The sequence below is a fragment of the Equus quagga genome, chromosome 3 (genome assembly GCF_021613505.1).
Source record: "Equus quagga isolate Etosha38 chromosome 3, UCLA_HA_Equagga_1.0, whole genome shotgun sequence".
NCBI classification, from domain to species: Eukaryota; Metazoa; Chordata; class Mammalia; order Perissodactyla; family Equidae; genus Equus; species Equus quagga.
The window spans coordinates 111,886,571-111,907,340 of NC_060269.1; the positions used below are offsets into that span (position 1 = coordinate 111,886,571).

A 20,770-nucleotide genomic window follows, 5' to 3' on the forward strand; every position below is an offset into this window, starting at 1 on the left:
GAGGGTGAGGGCGCGCTCTCCCTGCGGCCGAGCCCGGAGGGCCGGGCTGAGCGCGAGGCGGCGGGAGCCCGCGGGCACACCGAGCGCCCGCCAGCAGGAGCGCGCAGCGCCCGGGACCGGCCGGGTGGCCGGGCGGTGAGGGCGGGGCGGCCGCGCTCTCGCCGCCCCGGGGTGTGGTTCCCGCGGCCCGGCCGGGCGGGGCGCCTCGTTTAAGGCGCCGGCCGGCGGCCCCCGGCTCACTCGCGCTCCCGCCGCCGCCGCCCCGCCATGGAGCGGTCGCAGCTGCGCGCCCTGCTCCTCGGCGCCGCCGGGCTGCTGCTCCTGCTGCTGCCCCTCTCCTCTTCCTCCTCTTCGGACGCCTGCGGCCCGTGCGAGCCGGCAGCCTGCCCGCCGCTGCCCCCGCGGGGCTGCCCGCTGGGCGAGACGCGCGACGCGTGCGGCTGCTGCCCGGTGTGCGCCCGCGGCGAGGGCGAGCCGTGCGGGGGCGGCGGCGCCGGCAGGGGGCACTGCGCGCCGGGCATGGAGTGCGTGAAGAGCCGCAAGAGGCGGAAGGGTAAAGCCGGGGCAGCAGCCGGCGGCCCGGGGGTGAGCGGCGTGTGCGTGTGCAAGAGCCGCTACCCGGTGTGCGGCAGCGACGGCATCACCTACCCCAGCGGGTGCCAGCTGCGCGCCGCCAGCCTGCGGGCCGAGAGCCGCGGGGAGAAGGCCGTCACCCAGGTCAGCAAGGGCACCTGCGAGCAAGGTGGGCACGAGCGCTTTCCTTCCACCCCCGCCCCGCTCGGCCCGTGAGCCGGGCGCCCCCTAGCGGGTCCGACCCGACAGGGCGCCCACGCCGGTCCCCGCGACTCCCCCTGTGGACATCCCAGGAGACAGATGGGAGGGAGGACTTGGCAGCCGCCGGGATGCCGAGAGGGATGGACGACGCCTCCCCTTCTCTTTTTTTTGGTGGTTTTATTTTGAGAGTTCGGTGCGTGCGCCAAGAAAGTGAAGACTTGCAGGGCGAGTGTATATACAGAAAAGATTTTCCGATATCCCACGTCCCAAAAGCTTACCCAACCTATGCGAACACTCAATTCATAAAAGCTGCACCCACTCTTTTGGGAACCCAGAGATGTCATTTTCTTGTCATTCCTTCTTGGCTTGGGTATAGAGACAGAGGTGAAATCCAGACATGGGGGAAATGAGTTTAACGATGAAATACAAAGTAAGGACGTTCAGAGAGAAGCTGTTTGTCCCACGTTTAATTGTCTAGGTTGTAAGAATTTTAAAAATTGGATTTCACGGTTCCTTAATATTAAGGAAAATAATTCATTTACTGGAAATTACAGATTCTCAAACAGTATTCTAACTAGCTAATTATTTGTGGGCGAAAAATAAAATGCAAACTCTTTGAAGAATTTTTTTGATGTAGTTTATGTTGTGAGCCTGACGACCATGTTGTTTTTCTTTCTTCTTCCTTTTTTGCGTAATTTGTCCCCAGGATGCACGATTCAGCAGGAAAGCCTTTGAGGTTATGTTTGATTGTGTATTTTATTCCAGACAAGTCCAAGCTTGCCATAAATGAAAGGGGAAAGTAAAATAAAGAGACTTGCAAAAGAAAAAAGAAGCAGAGCTTTTAAGTCTAACGTCTGAAATAACATTTTCCATAGGCAGTAGTTTCAAGGGAGAGTTAGAAATGCAACCTTGGCTGTCCCTCTTCTGATTCCAGCCAAGGGAGAAAAAGGGAGGGAAGCAGTTCTCCTGAAATGACAGAAGCAGTTGCTTCTTTAACACAGCTCAGACTTTCTCCAGACTTTCCAAATAATTCTTTTTTTAGAGCTTTTCTCAGAGGTCCATAAACTAATAGGTCGTATGTCGCTAATTTCAGAGTTCACTATTGAAAGCCTTAAATTGTGGAACTTACTGTTAACTATTTATATTATCATCACCTTGAACTTAGAAAATCACCACCCAAAATAATCCACATACTTTTCCAACAGAAACAGTCATTTGTTACTCTGGATCTAATTTATCAGCCATATTGTGAAAAGAGAAGAGTGCATAGTTTAAGAATTCATTCCAAATATTGAGACTTTTCTTATAAACATTTCAAGGGAAACTTTTCCCCACAGATTGCTGGTACTTGCCTTATCAGAGCAGAAGCTTAGCTTGGTGATTAAATATTGTTGTCAATTTTAACTCGTAGCTAGTTTTATCCCTTTTCTCTCCTGCTATTTAAATTTCTAAATACACACTGCGGTAAGAACCTATTGAGACTGATAGTCATATAGAACTAGTGTATAACCTCATTACCACGTACACTCACCTCCTCGGCATCTCTCCAGACTGTAAACCCCATGAGGGTAAGGACCTGGTTTTTCTTCCTGTTTGGGAAAATATAAAGAGAAATAGCATCTAAAACTGGAGGCCTTGACATAAGTTGGCCTTTTCTTCCCAACCTAAATTTAGAGATATAGAGTCTAGTGCCCGGGACCATTTATAGAGTGCCAGAGAGAGCAGAAAAGGATGTGAGGTCCACCAGAGTACTTTTCCACAGCAGAGACAAATAGGGCCAAAAACCAGAGCTCCTAATATATTTCTCCTGACCCCTGGATGTGTTTTGACAATTGTAGAAGCAAACCCCAGAGTGCCATTTACTTCTGTACCATTTAGTACTGGGGCTTTGCAAAGAATAGGAAATGCATTTTCTAGCTTCCTCCAGCCATTTCCACCCGCAGAAAAAACTTGAGTTATGCTTCTCTGAGTACTGAGAGGGAGGGGCTAGCCCAGGACCCTGCCACAATGGTGTGGTTCAGTCTGTGTTCTGTTCTGTTGGTCTGATTTAACATACTTTATTGAGCATCTAGCGTGAGTTAGCCCTGTACTAGATGCTGTACAGCCAGGGATGCACAAAACAGATCTGGTCTTGCTGATTAAGAAGGTATCCATACAAGTTGCCAACTCACTCCCAGAGCCCTTTCCCTGGAGGCCTGGAGATGCTCCCAACCTTTCCCTTCTTTTCTGAGATCACCACTTGCCCACCTTCTGGGGGGATATCTTGGTCTGCTTGTTTTCTGTACCCCTGTGGTAGGAGGTAAAGCTGTCTTCTCGAAAATCGATCTGAAAGGTAATGAGCTAATAATCTTAAATCTTGGAACTGTCATGAATTTAGTGCCATTAGATCTTACTGAAGTCCCTGAAGTCATGAGTAACTGGAAGAGGGGATTTGACAATTCACTTTAATAAAAAGTTAATACAGAGAAGCTGAGATGCCTAGTAAAGTCACACAGTTGGAAGAGAACGTAGTGCATCTTTATTTCGATTCTTGGTTACAGCTTTGATCCATGGTCCTTTAAATCTGATCTCCTTGGCAATCCTATTTCAGCCACCTGGGTCCCTTTGGGTACCATCCCCTTTTCTCCCTCAGAATTAATTTTTACTTGAGGAATCAGAATTTATTCCTAAGGGTCTCCCTTGTTAATACCTTTAGGACCAAGTTCAAACTACCCAGCAGGGCATATATTCTTTATAATAACTGTATTATTTTGGCTTCTTCCCTCTAAACCCCTTTTTACTCCAGTCACAATAATTGTTTACTATTTGCTATTGTTTGCAATCACACTCTCACTTATCTTTCCACCCTTTGAACTCTTAGCCTTCAAGGATCAGCCTGGGTCACTTTCTCTGTGAACTCCTTGACTCTCTCCTCCTCACCCCCACGTAATGATGTCCTTGTTCTTCTTCAGCTCTGTGTAGGCTTCAAACCATTTTTTCAACAAATATTTATTGCACATGTACTGTATATATGTAAGCAAGAAGCATTCTAGCAGAATGGTAAAGACACCATGTAGTACAGCCAGACTCCCTGGGTGTGAATGTAACCTGGCCACTTACTTGGCCTTGAGCAAATTACTTGACCTCTCTGGGCCTGGGTTTCCTCACCTGTCATACAGTATAAGGATTATGATCATACCTGTCTCATAGAGTTGTGAAGATTCAATGTTGTCATTATTCAACTTGGAAGTAAGCTCCATGAGGGAAGGGAATTTTTGCTTCCTGATCTATCCCAAGGGCACAGATCAGTGTCTGCACCAGGAATAGAAATAAAGATGCACTATGTTCTCTTCCAACTGTGTGACTTTATTAAAGTGAATTATCAAATCCCCTCTTCCAGTTACTCATGACTTCAGGGACTTCAGTAAGATCTAAGGGCACTAAATTCATGACAGTTCCAAGATTTAAGATTATTAGCTCATTACATGTGTTGAGTGAATGAATGAATACATGAATTTTCCAGGCCCTCTTCTAGTCTCAGGATAAGCTCCCTTGAATAAGATAGACACAGTCTCTCTCTGCTGGAGTTTACTGTAAGCTTTAGACAGAAACAAGTAAAAGATGTTTTCGCATAATGGTATGAGCTACGAAGAATGTTCAACAGGGAAATAGGATAGAGACTACAGATGGAAGAGCAGGATTGAGTAGGAAGGGCCGAGCCTTGCAAAGGACCCGTGTGAGGATTTCAGCCAACGGAGTGGCAATGCCGCAGGCTCTGAGGGGAGAACAAGCTCTCCTAGTTAGTATAGCCCCTCTATGCTGCCTCCAAAGGGCCCTTTGAATGTCTGTCTTCCCTGCAAGACTGGGAGCATCCTAAAAGAGGACATCTATCTTGTAATTCTTTAGAAACGTGGTGGCTACTTGATAAAACAAAGGAATCCTCTTAAGAAAGTCCCTTCCAATATGGAAATGCAGGCCATGGACCCTCCTAGGAGCCTGTCCTCTCCCTCTTCTCATTGCATCTTCTGCCTTCCTGGAAACTAGGCCAGGGAATACTTCTGTCAGTGACTCACCTTCCTGTCCTCGGCCATCCTGAACTGTCACATTAGGTGGTCACTCCCCCCCACCAAACCCTACCTTTTCTACATCCCCATGCTGGTTAGAATTAGATTCAGAGCAACGAAAACTGTTCTGTAAATGGAAAAAGCTTCAAAAAAGACTTTGATTTTCAGACACTCATTTTATTTGATGGATTTTAAACATTTGTTCTTTGAGAAGCTCATTTTAAGCTCATTTTTTGGTTGATAATGTGTCATTTAAATGCATCTGTTCTATTCCTATCCTTCAATGAATTTGTGAACTTGTGATATTGTAATTTATAATAAGAAATATCCATCTGATCTTAGTCCCATTCCTGCCACACTGTCCTAAAACCCTTGGAATTTCCTAAGTGTTGAGAGCGATCAAGGGATCTTTTGTTATATTGATGAGGCGACTTTTGGAAAGCCCCTAGATCACCGAAGAATGGGGGCTGATTGTTGATGGAGCCAACTGTGTGATTATAGGGTTGAACTTTAAGTTCCACTCTTCCACCTCCATTGAGGGGCTGGAAAATCAGTTCAATCACCAATGGCCAATGATTTCTTCCATCATGCCGATGTAATGAAGCCTCCGTAAAAACCCAAAGGACTGAGTTTGGAGAGCTTCCAGGTTGGTGAACACGTGGAGATTTAGAGAGAGTGGAATGCTAAAGCTCTGTGCCCTTTCTCCATGCCTTGCCCTGTGCATCTCTTCCATCTGGCCATTCCTGAGTTATATTCTTTTATAATAAACTGGTAGTCTAGTAAGTAAAATGTTTCTTTGAGTTTTGTGAGCTGCTTTAGCAAATTAATTGAACCCAAGGAGGGAGTCTTGGGAACCTCCAACCTATAGCCTATCACAAGCACAGGCAAGGGGCCAGCCCCGTGGCCGAGTGGTAACGTTCGTGCACTCCGCTTTGGTGGCCCAGGGTTTCTCGGTAAGGGTCCTGGGCACAGACATGGCATTGCTCATCAGGCCACGGTGAGGCGGCGTCCCACATAGCACAACCAGAAGGACCTACAACTAGAATATACAACTATGTACTGGGGGGTTTTGGGGAGAAGGAGGGGGGAAAAAAAAGATTGGCAACAGATGTTAGCTCAGGTGCCAGTCTTAAAAAAAAAAGCACAGGTGCTAACCTGGACTTGTGATTGGCAGGTGAAGTGACGGGAGAAGGCAGTCTTGTAGGATTGAGCCCTTAACCTGTGGGATCTGACACTTTCTTTAGGTAAATAGTATCAGAATTGAGTTGAATTATAGGACACCTAGCTAGTGTTGGAGAATTAGTGGTGGTGTAGGAAAAAAAACACACACTGTAACTGGTGTCAGAATCGTAGAACTTCTTTGAAGTTGAACCAGCCGGGTTCCAACATTACATGAAATTGTTAATGGTCTGGTTTATCTCAGGGGCAATGCAAGTCAGTTGATACATGTCATACCATGAAGACATTCAGGGAGCCCAGGGAAGGGGGATCCTTAACCCAGATTTGTGAAGAAAGAGCCAGGAATGACTTCCTGGAAGAGTGATGTCATGACTGAGACGTCACAGGGTTGAGACGTAGCTGACTAGAGAAGAGCTGGCATGGAGGTTGGAATGGAGTTAGAAGGAAGATGAGAAGAGCATTATGAGCAGAAGGAATAGCACATGGTTCTGTGGGGCTACGTCATAGAGAGGGAGAGCAGAGATGACAGCTGGACACTTAACAGAGCCCAGTGGTGGAGGGCCTTGTGGCCTGTTAAGGAGTTTAAACGCTGTCACAAGAGCAGTGGGAGCCATTGAATGATTCATTGAATCTGTGCTTTAAAAAAAATCTCTGTTGGCCGCCTTTAGGAGAATGGATTGGAAGGTGGCAACTCTGCAGTCAGAGACTCCCGTTAGGAAGCTATTACAGTAATCCTGGCAAGAGATCCCTAGACTTCTTCTTCACGAGACCTTTAGTTTTTCTCTCAGATCTTAGAAGCATTGTCAAGTCCAAGTTTCTAATCTGCCACGGCAAGCTGTTTGTTACTTAGGAGTGAAAAGCCTGTACTGTGTTTTTTCTTATTAAATGACTCCTCAGAAAGGACCCTCATGTCACTCACTCATTAGCCAGCCCTGCTCCCAAATTATAGCTACTTGCTGTAATTTCAGGAAGATCTCCCCCCTCTAATCTTCATTCCTCTCTCTCTCCACTTTCAGATCAGAAACAGAAAAACTCCCATCCCGAAGAGTTTACTCCAGCCCAGTAGAAATGCTTTTAAAATTTTTCTGGCCTCCTTTGCCCTTCTTGACCACAGAAACTTATAGAAAGTTAAGTAAATCACTGGTTCTTTCTTATCACTTTACCCAGTTTTAATGGGTATCACTGGGTTTTAGGACAGATTTTAAAACCTGAAGAAGCTTTAGAAAAGAAAATAGGCAGCCTTGAAGAAGGCGCTTGAAGGACTTAAGATTCTTTTGGAGGAAAGTAATGCAAAGAACAGGTTAATGTTTCTTCATAGTTTGGGAATTAGTTAGTAAGTGAAAGGCACCTGACCTCTGTTCTACAGTTCTTCAGGGGACAGAATTAAAAAGCCTCGAATTAAACAACGACAAGGCATGTTTAGATTACACACCAGGAAGAACTTGCCGGTAAAACCTTGAAGACTGTTACATGCTCATGTGGGAGTCAGGAGAATTCTGTTTTGAAGATTCTCTGTTGGAGAGCAGAGAGATAGCTTATCCTAAGCGAGGAGGGGAAGCCGCTGGGAGAGGATGTTGTAACTTTTAAGATCTTTTACACTCTGGAGCTATGAGATGGAATGATTAAGCTGAGCCGGCATTTATTGTCATCCTTAAATATGATTTGCATCCTGTCCCCAGAGCCTGCCCTTGGGGTTTACCGGAGACTTGCCTTCTAGAAGAAACTGCCTTATAAGGCTCTCTTTGGGGTAGTTTAGCGACAAAACACCCTTGGATAGAGTCCAAGGCCAGCCAGCCTTCTCTCATTCTAAATTCCTCCCCACAGTGGATAAGACTATGGAGCTTCCTTTACCTCAGGCTACCCCGCAAATGAGCTGACCTCATCTGTGTTTTTAATTGTAAGACAAATAACATCTTGTTTTTAGCAACTGTTAAAAGAGGAACCCTGAACTATTGTCAAAGAACTTTTAAGCCAAGGCGTGTGAATGTAACGTTTTTTGTGATTTAGATTCAGGGGTGGCACTGTTAGAAAGCTTTGAGATGGAAGGAAATTTAGGAATATATAAATGAACGAGTCTGCTTATTTTAGGCAATTTTAAAGATTACCTGGTAGCCAGCCCTGTGGCCACGTGGTTAAGTTCACGTGCTCCGCTTCCGCAGCCCAGGGTTTCCCTGGTTCGGATCCTGGTCGCCGACATGGCACCACTCATCAGGCCATGCTGAGGTGGCATCCCACATGCCACAACTAGAAGGACCCACAACTAAAAATATACAGCTATGTACTGGGGGGGCTTTGGGGAGAAAAAGGAAAAATTTTTTTAAAAAGTCTTTAAAGATTTCCCAGTGAGTTCTTTGCTCTTTATGAGATGGGGTGGGGGGTGGGAGGGACGGGAAGTATCCAGAGAAAGCTTTCCCAGACCTGTTCTGTGTGGATTTTCCAGGTCAGGCAAGACGAGCACCCCACCACCCCCACAAAGTCTCCAAGAGAAAGTGGGGAGGTCAGAAGAAGAAAGCCAGGGTTCATAATGTGGGAAGAAAATGTTTTTGATTTAAAATTGATGTGTTAAATAGTTGAACTCTGTTGTATCCCAAGTTGGATTAATGGCAGAATGATCTGGTGCCTTTGAAGAAGCCACTTTGTTGAATTGACTTTACCATTCTACAGAGGAAGGCAGAGTGAGCAAAATTAGAAACAGCTGAAGCTAGCAATAACCCCACCCTACTCGATACCCCTACAAGCAGTGGGTTATCAGAGAGTAGTCGTCCAGGAAATCAACTGGGCCCCAAAGCAGGCCAGGGCTGCAGAGCAGTTTTGTGTCTGGAAAGTAAGAAAGGTTCAGACCAGGTAAAACAGACCTAGTAACCCAGTGTTGACAAAGCCTCTTTCATATGGTCTGAAGTTACTTGCTTATAATAAGAGTGTTGACAAGGCCAAGAACAAGCTGACGTATTGAAGTGGAGTTTGCTAGTCTAAAAAAGCAGCACCCTCCATACTTCAGGATAATGTATATAAAAAATGAAAGTACAATTTAGTCTACCTGCTTTACAGGATTATTATGAAGGTCAAATTATAGAACAGATATAAAAGCATTATTTAACTGTGCAGCACCAAATAAATGTACAGAATTGTTGACTAGACCGTAAACTTCTTCGGGGCAAGAACTGAATATAACGCCTTGTAAGGGTGTGTTAATGATAACTGAGGTTTGTGTGGTACTTTATGGTACTTCACACTACTGAGGGCTTCTGTGGATGTTTCCTCCTCTGCTGCTCACAACAGCTTTGGAAGGTAAAGGGAGTTATCCCAGTTTCCAAATAAGGGAACTGAAGGTCAGCATCACAGAGCCAGTAAATAGCAGTTCTGGTATGTGAATCCGGGTATCTTACTAAAGCCTTGCTGTTCACAGTGTGGCACGTAGACCAGCAGCATTGGCTCTCTGTGCTTTCTTTCTCTTCTGTTAATCTCAACAAAAACAGTTTAAAACAGGAGTGATTCACAAAAGTCAAACTCTCGGATGTGAAAAAGTTTTAGGAATACCTTAATCAATCTATTTGGCTTCTATTTTCTTTTTGATGAATTGACATGGGGGATATATGATAAATTCCTGTCTAAATAGCTCTAAAAGATCTCTTTCAATTAGCATAAAATAGAAATTCTATGAGATAACAAAGTTTGTGTCGTAGTTCAGTTGGCTTTTTGTGGTAATGTGGTGTGACTTACAATGAATGACATAATGTGTGCAGTGAGAGATGGCATTTCTTAAATGAATGAAGGTCTCTGAGGGGCCTTGCGTTGGCGTGATTTTCTTCATAGCAGATCCCTGAGCCCAGTCTAGTGTCAGTCCTTCCAAGGCCAGATTAGAAATCTGAGAGCCAGTCTACTCGTTTGCAACCAAGAGGCTCCTGAAGGTCCAGTGTGCTGAGGGCAGCTGGCATGAATATTTTCCCAAGTAGCACCTCTCGGGGCATACTGGCTGTGTGTGGTGTTGGAGCATGTGCCAGGCCTTTCTGGTAACTCCAAGGAGGGTAGAAAAGGAGAAAAATCACTAAGATACCATCAACACACTCAAGTGTTCGCTTTCTCCTGAGGCTGTAGCCGTGCGTGCTGAGCCCTGCCCCCAGCACCGCTCTGCCATCCATTTTCCCAGCTGGGATAATAATATTTACTCCACGTCTAAGCTGTGTTTCCTCATAGAGTTCCTCTCTTGAGGGAATTTGCATTTTAGGCATTGAAGCATATTTTTGTCAGTCAGGTGACAACTTGCAGAAGAAGGAAAATCTATTTAGGGGTTTGAGAACTCTATTAAGCATAATCTGTTTTGACTTTCTGAGAGGGGGAAAAAAAGAGCAGTTTAATAGTCTAACAGGCAGAAATGGCAGCTGACTCCCATCGCGCCGTTCTTTCATGTTGTTTTCCTTGAAGAAGGGACGTCTCCAGCTTTTTCAGAGGCTTGTCTTTCCCTGAGTGAGAAAGGCACATAGGCATTTCATTTACATCATGGCAGATTAGTGGGCCAGCGGTCAAGTGGTCGAAATGGGAAAGTTTTAGATTTAACATCTGTTCTGCTCTCTTCTGGCCTGACCCCAAGCAAGGGAGAAAAATTTATCAAGGAATAGATCACTGGAACATTCGGAAGGTTTTGAAGGAGACCACACAGAAATGAGGCTTTAGGAATTTGTCTGGGTAGCCAGAGCCTGCAGGATGCAAAGCCTACTCCTTCTCCGGGGGAGCTTTCAGAACTTTCTGCTCAGGAAACAGAAATCCAAAAGTGAATTTCAATAGCAGCTGCAGCAATTACACTGCAACCCTGGCTTCCAAAGGACCCCCCACAGGAGGCCACAGAGCATGTGATGGAGAATGAAATGCTTAAGCAGCAGTGCTGCTCTGAGTTAGAGACGGTGAAGCGAGAGCATCCCTGTGGCGAGGCTGCTTATTAGAGATGCTCAGCCCAGCTGGAGAGGGCAGGCTGGAGCAGAGATCAAGATGCTGCCCGAGTTTTGACAGGCCAGGGCTTCAGAGCCAGAGGCCCTCTCTGCTCAGGTGCGTCTCAGATCAGAGCTCCGGGGCAGGAGGGAGAAGCTGATCCAGCTTGGCTCTTTCGGCACCACAGAGCCTTTGGTTCACAACATGATAACTGTCAGGGCAGGGGCAGCTTGTTTGGACCCACTTGTGATGTGGGAAAGCTAGCCACCACCTATTCCTACCTCCTGATGTACTGTCATCTGAGGCCTCTTTCTTTTCACCCTCTCTGCCTGGCCCATCATTGCACACTGCACCTTTTTCCTGTCTAAGTGCAAAGAAATGTGGTTTTCCTTCTTTACTCCCCAACCTTTTCTTAGTTACAGAGTTTGGCCAGCGACTTTATAAATGGTCAGCTCTGCTCTATCCACTCCCCCTAACTCCATCCCCAGACTCATGAGCCACCTCTGGCATTCCCCCATAAGAGAATAAGCAAAAACTGGCATGCCACTTCTGAAAGGCAGCCAGCTCAGTCCGCGTAATCCAGGGGACATGACTGGCCCTTCTTCTCTTGATGCTCCTTTGGGATGAAGTTTTTTCAGATGTCTTGGGATCCTGGTCGACTCCATGCAACAGCCCAAAACCTATCATCCCTCTAAGGTCCAGTCCAGGGGGTGGGGGAGACAGCCACAACCCATGGTGCCCATGGGTTTGTCAGATCTCCAGGGCTGATGCCAGGCCTTACCCTACCAGTTGTCTTCAACTCTTGTGACTGTGCTGGGTCACCCAGCAGCCAATGCTTTGCTGGTAGATGTGAGGAAATACAGCAGAGTGGTTAAGGATCTGAACTTTGGAGTCAGACCACCTGGGTCAAATCCCCCTTTGCCACTTAACTACTTGTGTGACCCTAACCTGCTTTAATCATAGTTTTCTTACCTGCAATATGGGTGTATTAATCATATCTGCCACTTAGGGTTGTTGGGAAGTTAAGTAAGATAACACATGCAAGGCATTGGTACCCAGCATGTGGAAAGTCTCATTAAATGCTGATCCATTCAATTTTTATTATTATTAGCGTTATGGAACCTGGTATAGCTTTCTTTATAAGTGCCTTGACTGTGACATGTTGGTGTCTTAACTTTGACCAATCTAGACATAAAACTGCCTCATGTATCTCCAGGTTAGATCTGAAATCTGTGTTTAGATCTCTGCAAACAAAATGGCAAAATAATGTTCTTATAAACAAATCCCTGGAAACTTCCATCTGGCTCTTCTTCTTGCCCTTCAAGGATGCCGGACAGGGAGTCCTGTTCCATCTCTGAAAGATCCCACAGTCCAAATGCAGACAGTCAAATGGGAGCCACCTAGGATGCTGCCCAGAGGATATGCTTTGCTTTGCTTTATAGCTTGGAATATTTCCATCTTCTCGCTCAGTGTCACACGTGTTATTTTCTAACAGCACCTTTTAGGTATAGAGGACATTTTGGAGTCAGAGGGCACTCAAATTCAGTAATTATTGGTCTATTTCTTCCTTGCATACTTAGGAAATGGTTTGTTTTTTGTTGGTTCATTTAAAGAAAAAAAGTTGGAGATATTGACTCTGAAGGAGAATGTAAACCAAAATCACAGAGATTGGCAGAAAAAGGATACGATTAGTATCTATTAGGTACACATTGGGTTTTATACTTGACTTTTAGAGATTTAGTGGTAGAAATAATAAAGTCCTTTGCTGCAATTCACGTGTCTCTTCTTTGGCTTTCAGATGTCACCACAGCTTAGCAGGAACTCATTTAAAAAATTAAAACATTTAACTGTAAACAGGCATATTTAAGGTCTGGATGGTACCCACTTAGGTTGGTTCTTTGCATCTAGCTGAAAAGTGATGACATTCACCTCCCAGCATAGGGGGAAGAGCAGAAGAAATGAGGATATGGAGAAATTTAAGAAGCTGGCTAACTTTTCAGATTTACTAGCATCAGCAATTTTGAGTGAAATTGGCAGAGCATTGGGACTACCACCTCTCCATGCCCTGTGTACTCTATCACCTTCTAAAGCAGTGGTTCTTGACCTTGGTTGGACATCAGAATCATCTGGAGAGCTTTACAAAATTCTGATGCCTGAGTTTCACTCCAAGATTCTGATTTAGTTGGTTTGCTTGTGACCTGGGCAGCAGGACTTTTAAAAGCTTCCCAGATGGTTTAACGTCCAGCTTAGGCTCAGACCCATTGTTCTGAAAAGAGTTCAAGTGACTTTGGGGGTGCCGCATTTCCTTGGGATAATTATAATAGTGATAGGCCAATTTTTTCTCAGTTTATCCAGCATCTAGTGTTTTGCAGCAGAAGGATTTTTCAGAATACCTGGTACACCATTGGAAGAAGCAGCCCTGGAAAACAGGCTCACTCAGTATAGAGCAGGCAATCTGGTGGTTTGGCTACTTCCTATCTCCTTGGCTATTTCAATGCTGTCATTTGAATCAGACAATGGAAATACTTCTATATCTGTCTGTATTGTGGGTATTAATAAAAACTTGGGTATCACAGTACTTTAAAAAAACTATTCACCTAAAGCTGCACTATCCTGTCTTTCCATCACATCACTAGACCATAAGTTCCGTGAGCCCAGAGCTTATTATCTGTTTTGTTCACTGTTGAATCCCTAGTGTCTGAACAGTCCTTGGGATGTAGTATATACTTGGGTGAGTAAATGAATGAATAATTAAGAGTATATTATAATAATTCAGAGTAGATTATAATTCCCCTGTTGGAAAGGGGAACCTTCACACTGGTGGAAGCCCACCTCTGTGTCTACCCCCCTGGAATCTCTTCTCACTTAACTGAGGCCTTCCTCATTGGCATCTTCTCAAATTGCCCTTTATACTTACTTCCTGTTATCACAAAGTCTCTGAGACTGAGAACAAATGTTCAGTTCAATTTTATCATCTCTCGCTAATCATTTCCCAGGCAGTGGGAATGGTATTCTACCACTAGCTGTCTGACCTTGGGAAATTCACTTAACCTCTCTGAGCATGATTTCTCTCATCTGTAAAATGAAGATACTACCTACCTCATAAGTTGGTTGTGAGAGTTATGTGAGTTAATGTATTTTATTTTTTATTTATTTATTTTATTTTTTATTGCAGTAACATTGGATTATAACATTATACAACTTTCAGGTGTACATTGTAATATATTTCGAATTCTGTGTAGATTACATCACGTTCACCACCAAAAAATTAATTATAATCCATCATCACGCAAATGTGCCTAATCACCCCTTTCACCCTACCCCTTCCCCTGTGGTAACCACCAATCCAGTCTCTGTTGGAGTTAATGTATTTTAAATGCTTAGTCCAGTGTTTGGTCCACAATTGACATTTAATAGAGGTCACGTCTAGTCTACCTTTCCCTTCAGTTAAACAGCAACAGAGAAAGGCACAAATACGGTCCATTCTCATTGTTCGTGGTCCTTATGCTCTGTAAAGTTCTGCAAACACCGAATTAGTGAATTCTGAACCATTGCTCCTAGAGACAATACACTTAGGTTCCTGTGAGCCTCTAATCACACTTTCGTTAACAAGTCAGTACATAACCTTGTTTCGTGTGTGTTTCCGTTTAAAGACACTTCATTTAATATATATTGTTGATTTGTTCACATTGAACTCACAGCCAGCGGCCTATAACTCGTGGCTGAATGAAACTTATCTAACGCATATTTTCTCTGTAAGATACGCTGGATAGTACTTCAGCACTACACTGGGGGCCCATTTTAAATAGCTAGATCGCCAACAGAAAGCACAAAAATGCAAAAAAAGTGGCACTAAATAGACTGTGAAAGGAACGCTTGTTTACAGTGTGAGAGCTGAAACAAGAAGGCAATGTCGCCTTGTCCAGCCTCAGCTGGGACCTCCGATTTTTTGCCACTCTGTGCTTGTCCAAGAATGATTTGATTTGGGGGGTTACAAATAAATTTTAGCAAGTAAGTGAATTCGCAATTACAAATAATGGTGATCGGCTGTGTTGGAAATGTTCAGATCAGTGACAAGCATTAGGGAATGACCAGGGTTTCTGAGGGCCCAGCGCATGTGTGGGTTATGATCCCTTTGCATGCCCCAAAGCATGTAACATAATTCTGGGCACAGATCTGGTGCTTAGCAGGTAATTGTGGGATTCTTGATCCAGTTTAACAAACACATGTGCTATCCCTGTGTCGACCATGCCTGTGACGAGCCTCTGGTTTTTTCCTGCACCCACCTGCAAGCAGGACTCCCATTCCGCTGGCATTAGTGGAAAGTGTAGATTCTACTAAGTTTTCATGGGGGCAGCAGCAATGTCCCTTTCACTTCTCTCTCCAGCCTTCCTACCACCTAGCGTCTCCTGGGTTGCCCTTCCCCCACAAAGAGCCAGCCTGGCAGGCACTGTCCTTCAACAGGCCTGCAACCAGGCCTCTCATCTCTCTCCAGGTTTATGCTCAGCAATTTGGCTCTGTCCTGGCTCATCTGAATTCACCATCACTTAGCTCGGGAAACAAAGGTTACCTGGATCCTCACTGTCATTAGAAGTGGAAAATTATAATGATTCCCTGTCACTCACATTGAGTGCCTGCTTCTCATAAGTGCTGTGCTGAGTGCCATAATAAGGAAATTTGCAGTGAGGAGAAACATAATGTTCCTTCTCTAAGGAGCCTACAAACCTGTGGTCCATCTGGTGGTTTGTGAAGTGTGGGAAGGCAGAGCAGGCAGTTAGACTGCAGTAAAAGAGCCCTTGTGTAAGTCAAGTCAATAAAAATGCACAGGAGCAAAGATGCACGCGCATCCGTATGCTCCTCAACTCCATTTTTAACCCTTGGAAGCATATATTTTCTGTGCAATTTCTACTGGAAGGAAAAAATGAGCAAAGGAATATTCACATTTGTGGCCTGGGAACACATTATAATTTAAATACAGACTGTATGAGCTTATATGTAATGTAACCATGGCTAGATGTGTCATATATAAATGAATGAGTTATTTCTTTGCCCAAAGTGACATTCTGGAATGGACATGAGCGAATTTTATTTTTGTTTGCTCAGAATTGAGGTAAGGATAGAATATTGATCCAAAGAATCTTAAAGATTGTGTTTAAATACCTTGGTAAACACTAAGGAAAAAAAAATGCAGTAAATTCACTTTGCTCTCCCTAGTTCCCTGGCAAATTTGTAAAGGCAGAATTTGAAATAGGTGCAATGACCTGTGAAGACGCTGTGGATACCGTTTGGCATTTACATCCATTGTCAGATGTTTAGCTTTTTGGACAAACCACAATGGATTTTAAATTCTGGACTTGTGTATCTTGTTAATTAAATTTAATTTCAGCTGCCGTGTATTTTCTGTGTGTTCTGGGAATGTGAGCTAATTTAATTTCATTTTCAATAAAGATCTTTTTTGTTATTGAAGAAAAACATAAATGTTATGGAAATTTGTAGAATTCATTGAAATCAATATGTATTTACTTATACATATATTATATGTACATAATATATAAATACATTAGTATGTGTTTTAAACGCTTATTAGCACAGTGTTTGACCCACAATTGACCTTTAGTAAAGGTTGCTTCCAGGCTACTTTTCCCTTCAGTTAAACAGGGACGGAGGAGGGAACAAAGACAGTCCATTCTCATTATTGTATATATATATATAAAATACCTATACATATACATAATACATGTCTTTATATAATATCTGTACATGTACATATGTACATAATGTGTATGCATAGTATATGTATACATATAATCAGAATATTAGTGATTATTAATAATTTTATTATACCCGTTCCATATTTTATTGTATTTCATCCTAGTGTTTTTCTAAGCATATATTGTGTAAGTATTTTGATAGTGCTATCCACATATTTTTTGCATCTTGTTTTGCATTTATAACTATTTTCCATGTGTTTAAAATATTTTATAAATATCATTTATAATGCTGCATAATCATTTGAATGAACCATAATTTACTCCAGTTTTCCTCTGTCGTAAGTAACTTTTAAATTCATGTCTTTGGACATGAAGATCTTCTTTCTTCTGCATTATTTCTTTAGAATAGATCCAAAGTTGGAATTACTAATTCAAAGGTAGGAAGATTTAAAAAATTTTGGTACATATTGACATTGATGATTCCAATTTAAAAATTAGCCTCTTCTAAATAATTTAGACACATTTTCTCCAAAAAACAAAAGGCCAAAAACAAAGCATTCCAATATGCAGTTGAAATTACTTTTTAATTACCTTCAGACTTGGATTATGCTTGTGACTGTCCCTTTCCAATGGCATAGAGACCATTGAGAGGAGTAACTTCACCCCAGTTCTATGTATGAAATTTGCAAGACTGGCCGAAAAACCAAGAGCCCTGCCAGTTATCTAGTTTGCATCCAAGACTGCCAGGCTTTGGGAGTTTCTAGTTCAGATCAGCTAGAACTCTTCCAGCAAGAGCAGAAAGGCTATTATATGTTTGCTATAATGCTTTTCTGCTGTTAAAGTCCAATTTCGCCAATCAAATAATAGGGACATGGAAAGAATCTGCCTTTGTACATCATTAAATTGAGGTTCATAGAAAGCATGTGCATCCCTGCTGGAGTAGCCTGAAAATGTCTGCTGTGATGGCAGCCATCTGCACGAGATGTAAACAGTAAAAACTCAGTGAAATTTAGAGGTTTTGTCTTCAGTATTTTTTCACAGAAGGAAAAAACATCCCTTGCAACTCTGTTTGACTACAGTGAAATACACACACAGTTGATTCTCAGCATCTCTTTAAATACAAGTTCTGTGCTTAATATGAAACCATGGTGTGACCAATTGTTTCATCTCAGTTTGTGATATGTGCTGTTAACTTTCTACCTCTCAGGGAGAGCCTGTGGCCTGCACCGCTTATTAAAGCTGGAAAAGAATATACTTACAACATTTTACTGCACGTGTCCTTGGAGCTCTCCTTGGGTCCTTAAAGAGATTGGCAAAGCCTTGTTTCTGTTTTTCTCAAGTCCTTTAATCTCCAGCACATTCAGCAACAATAATCCTTTGTCAGGCAGTTATTCTTGCTTATATAGTAACTAAGCAGTGCTGAGAATATATTTATAAAATCTAGAAGCTACATGTGATTGTTCTGGCAGAATTTTTCCCATACTTGACCAGGAGATAGGAATACTAACAGTACCTTAAATCAATGTAGCACAGCACAGTTTGTAAGAATTGTCACATACGTGCAGGTGTATGTCACCTTTTTAATCCTCACAGGAACCGTGTGGTATAAATATTATCCCCACATTATGAATTAGGGACCAAGATTCGCTGTGTTTGAGTGCCTAAGCAGAGACCTAATTAATGGGTATCAAGTGAAGCTGGAACAAGGATTTGGGTTGCACTGGCGTGTACAGGGCACACACGTACATGTGCCCATATTTAAAGTCACAGGAAGCCAAAAATTGAGTCTTGGAGCCTGTTAAACGTAAGAGATGTTCATTATAGTTCTTAATCTGTGGATTTCAGTTTCCATTCCTAAACATGTGTCTCCTTCATTGAATTTCCTGTATTGTTAATATGCTACATTTCCACAATCTCCAATTACTTTGATTAGTACTGTTGTGTGGAAATGCATATGCTTGTGCTTGTTTTGTTAAACCATGTATGTGTTTTTGCAGAAAAATATCCAGAGAATCTAAGACTGTTGTTTTAATAAATGAAAATATCTTAAATCCCAGGTTTTAGCAGTGGTAGTTGTCTAGTATAGCATGATTAAATTATTCCTCAAATGCCCATGATTAACGTGGTTAATTAGAGGTGGTCCAGCTTCCAGAGCGCACACTGCCTGGATCTGTTAGCATTACTCAATAAAATAACCAAAGTGTTATTCAATTTTCTGAGGAAAATGCAAAATAAGTCAGAAAAGATAATCAGATAAATTGCTGCTTTCACATACGTTTTCTAAAAATAAAACCTATATCACTGAAGAGCATAAAAAGAACTTTGTGAAGAACAAATTAAATTTTTAATCAGTATGAGCAAAATTGAGTCCGGGGGGATTTCGTTGTCGTTTCGTGTGCGCGAGCCTACTCCTTTGCGTGTGCGTGTGTTTCATCTCTATGGAATGAGAAAGTGACCCGCTGAGAAGCCCTTAAAACCAACAGGGTATATCATAAGAACAAGAACGCCTAACTGTGGACACTGCCAAAAAAAGCAGGAAATAGTAGGTTTCTCATGGAAGCAGGACATTTATCTCAGACTCAAGAAACTCTTAGGCAAAGAGGTGAAGGAACGTTTCTCAGAAATTTTCTGAATCAGTCATGTAATTTAGTTTGTATGTAGTTTGCGTTATATTTTAGTTTATTTGCTAGCAGAACAAGGAGTCCAGGTGTTGGTATGGGTTTAACTGCTCAACAATGCCATGGAGGACCCAGGTTCTTTCTGTCTTTCTACTCTGTCATCCTTTGCAAGTTGGCTTTTGTCTTCATGCTTAATGGTCGCAAGAAGGTTGCTGCACCTCCCATCACTGAGTCTTAATTCAGGGTGGTCATATGTCCCATTTTATTAGGTAAGCAAGTTTCCTAGAAGCTCTCTTCTCAGCACATTTCTGCCTAATCTCATTGGCCAGAAATGAGTCACCTGGCTACCCCTAGCATCAAGAAAGACAGATGGAGGGTGGCAATTAGGGCAGAGTCAGGTTACCTACAATGTCTGCCATAGCTGGGCGGCAGTTTCTCTTTTTATTTTTACGTTTCAGAAACAGTTGCTGAAGGCAAATTTAAAGGATGACTGGAAGTTTAGTGTTTTAGAGTCCACAGACCCCATCACACTTCACTGAATAGTAATCAATTGCTTTTGAAAACCAGATAATAAAATAGATCATGGCTGGGAAAAAAATAAGACAAGCTTTGTAGCAAAATATGTCATTCCCAAAATTCAGTGGGAAGAAGTCTTATCTAAAGGTACCAAAGATCTTCACAGAGACCATTTTGGAAGAAATGACATTTCACTTCTTAACAGCTTCCTTAACAGAAATGACAGCTAACAGATTTGAGGCTTCCTGCCTGATTTGCTTTAGTATGTGGAAAGACATCATTTGAAGTTAACTCAAATAACAAGAAAACTTTTTGTATCGTTTATGGATAAGTGCTGTAAAAATGCTTAGGAAACAAGTATACTTTGATTTTCATAAATTGTATAAAGGTGAACTTCAGTTCATCCTCATGGCTGAGTATGGTGAATTTCTGATCGTCGTAATGTTCTTGTGCTTATTTAAATCATACGTATTACAGAAATTAATGTTTAGGAGCACATGGGATTCAAATCCCCACTCCCCCGGGGCAAGTTGGTCTTGGCAAGTTACATAAGTTCTCTGAAGCTCGGTTTTGTCACATGTAAAGTGGGAGTGATGTTACCTACTCTGCAGGGTTGGTGATAGTACTAACCGTAGATGAGGCTCAAGCGCAGTGCCTGGCACACTGTCGGGGTTCAACGGTCTGCTCTTTGCCCTCATTAGTAGTAGTGCTCATGCTTCTGGGACAGCCCCAAAATGTCATACTATGGTACATTTACCTTTGTTCTTCCCTCTTTTCCTGTCTCTTTCTGCAAGGATATCTAGAAATGTGGTGATTGAGAGCAGGGACAGAAAATGCATGGTCGGAGTGCTTTAGGGGATTGTATGGAGAAAACGGGGGCTATTCTTGCCCAAATTAGTCCACGCCTCTTTGTCTTTATATATTTATAATTTATACCCTGTCTTCCAATATGGGATGTCAGCATTTATATTACCACACTCTTCAAGTTTAATGATAGTGTTGTAAA

At 42.9% G+C, this 20,770-nt stretch overlaps 1 protein-coding gene across 1 annotated transcript in view; it reads left to right on the forward strand.

Annotated features, from left to right (window-relative positions):
* The first annotated feature begins 211 nt into the window (after positions 1–211).
* IGFBP7 (insulin like growth factor binding protein 7) overlaps positions 212–20,770 on the forward strand; it is a 67,513-nt gene continuing 46,954 nt past the window's right edge. Inside the window, exon 1 of the mRNA XM_046656006.1 lies at positions 212–742. Within this exon, the coding sequence (XP_046511962.1) occupies positions 268–742 (475 nt within the window). The 5' untranslated portion in view covers positions 212–267. The remainder of the gene's footprint in view (positions 743–20,770) is intronic.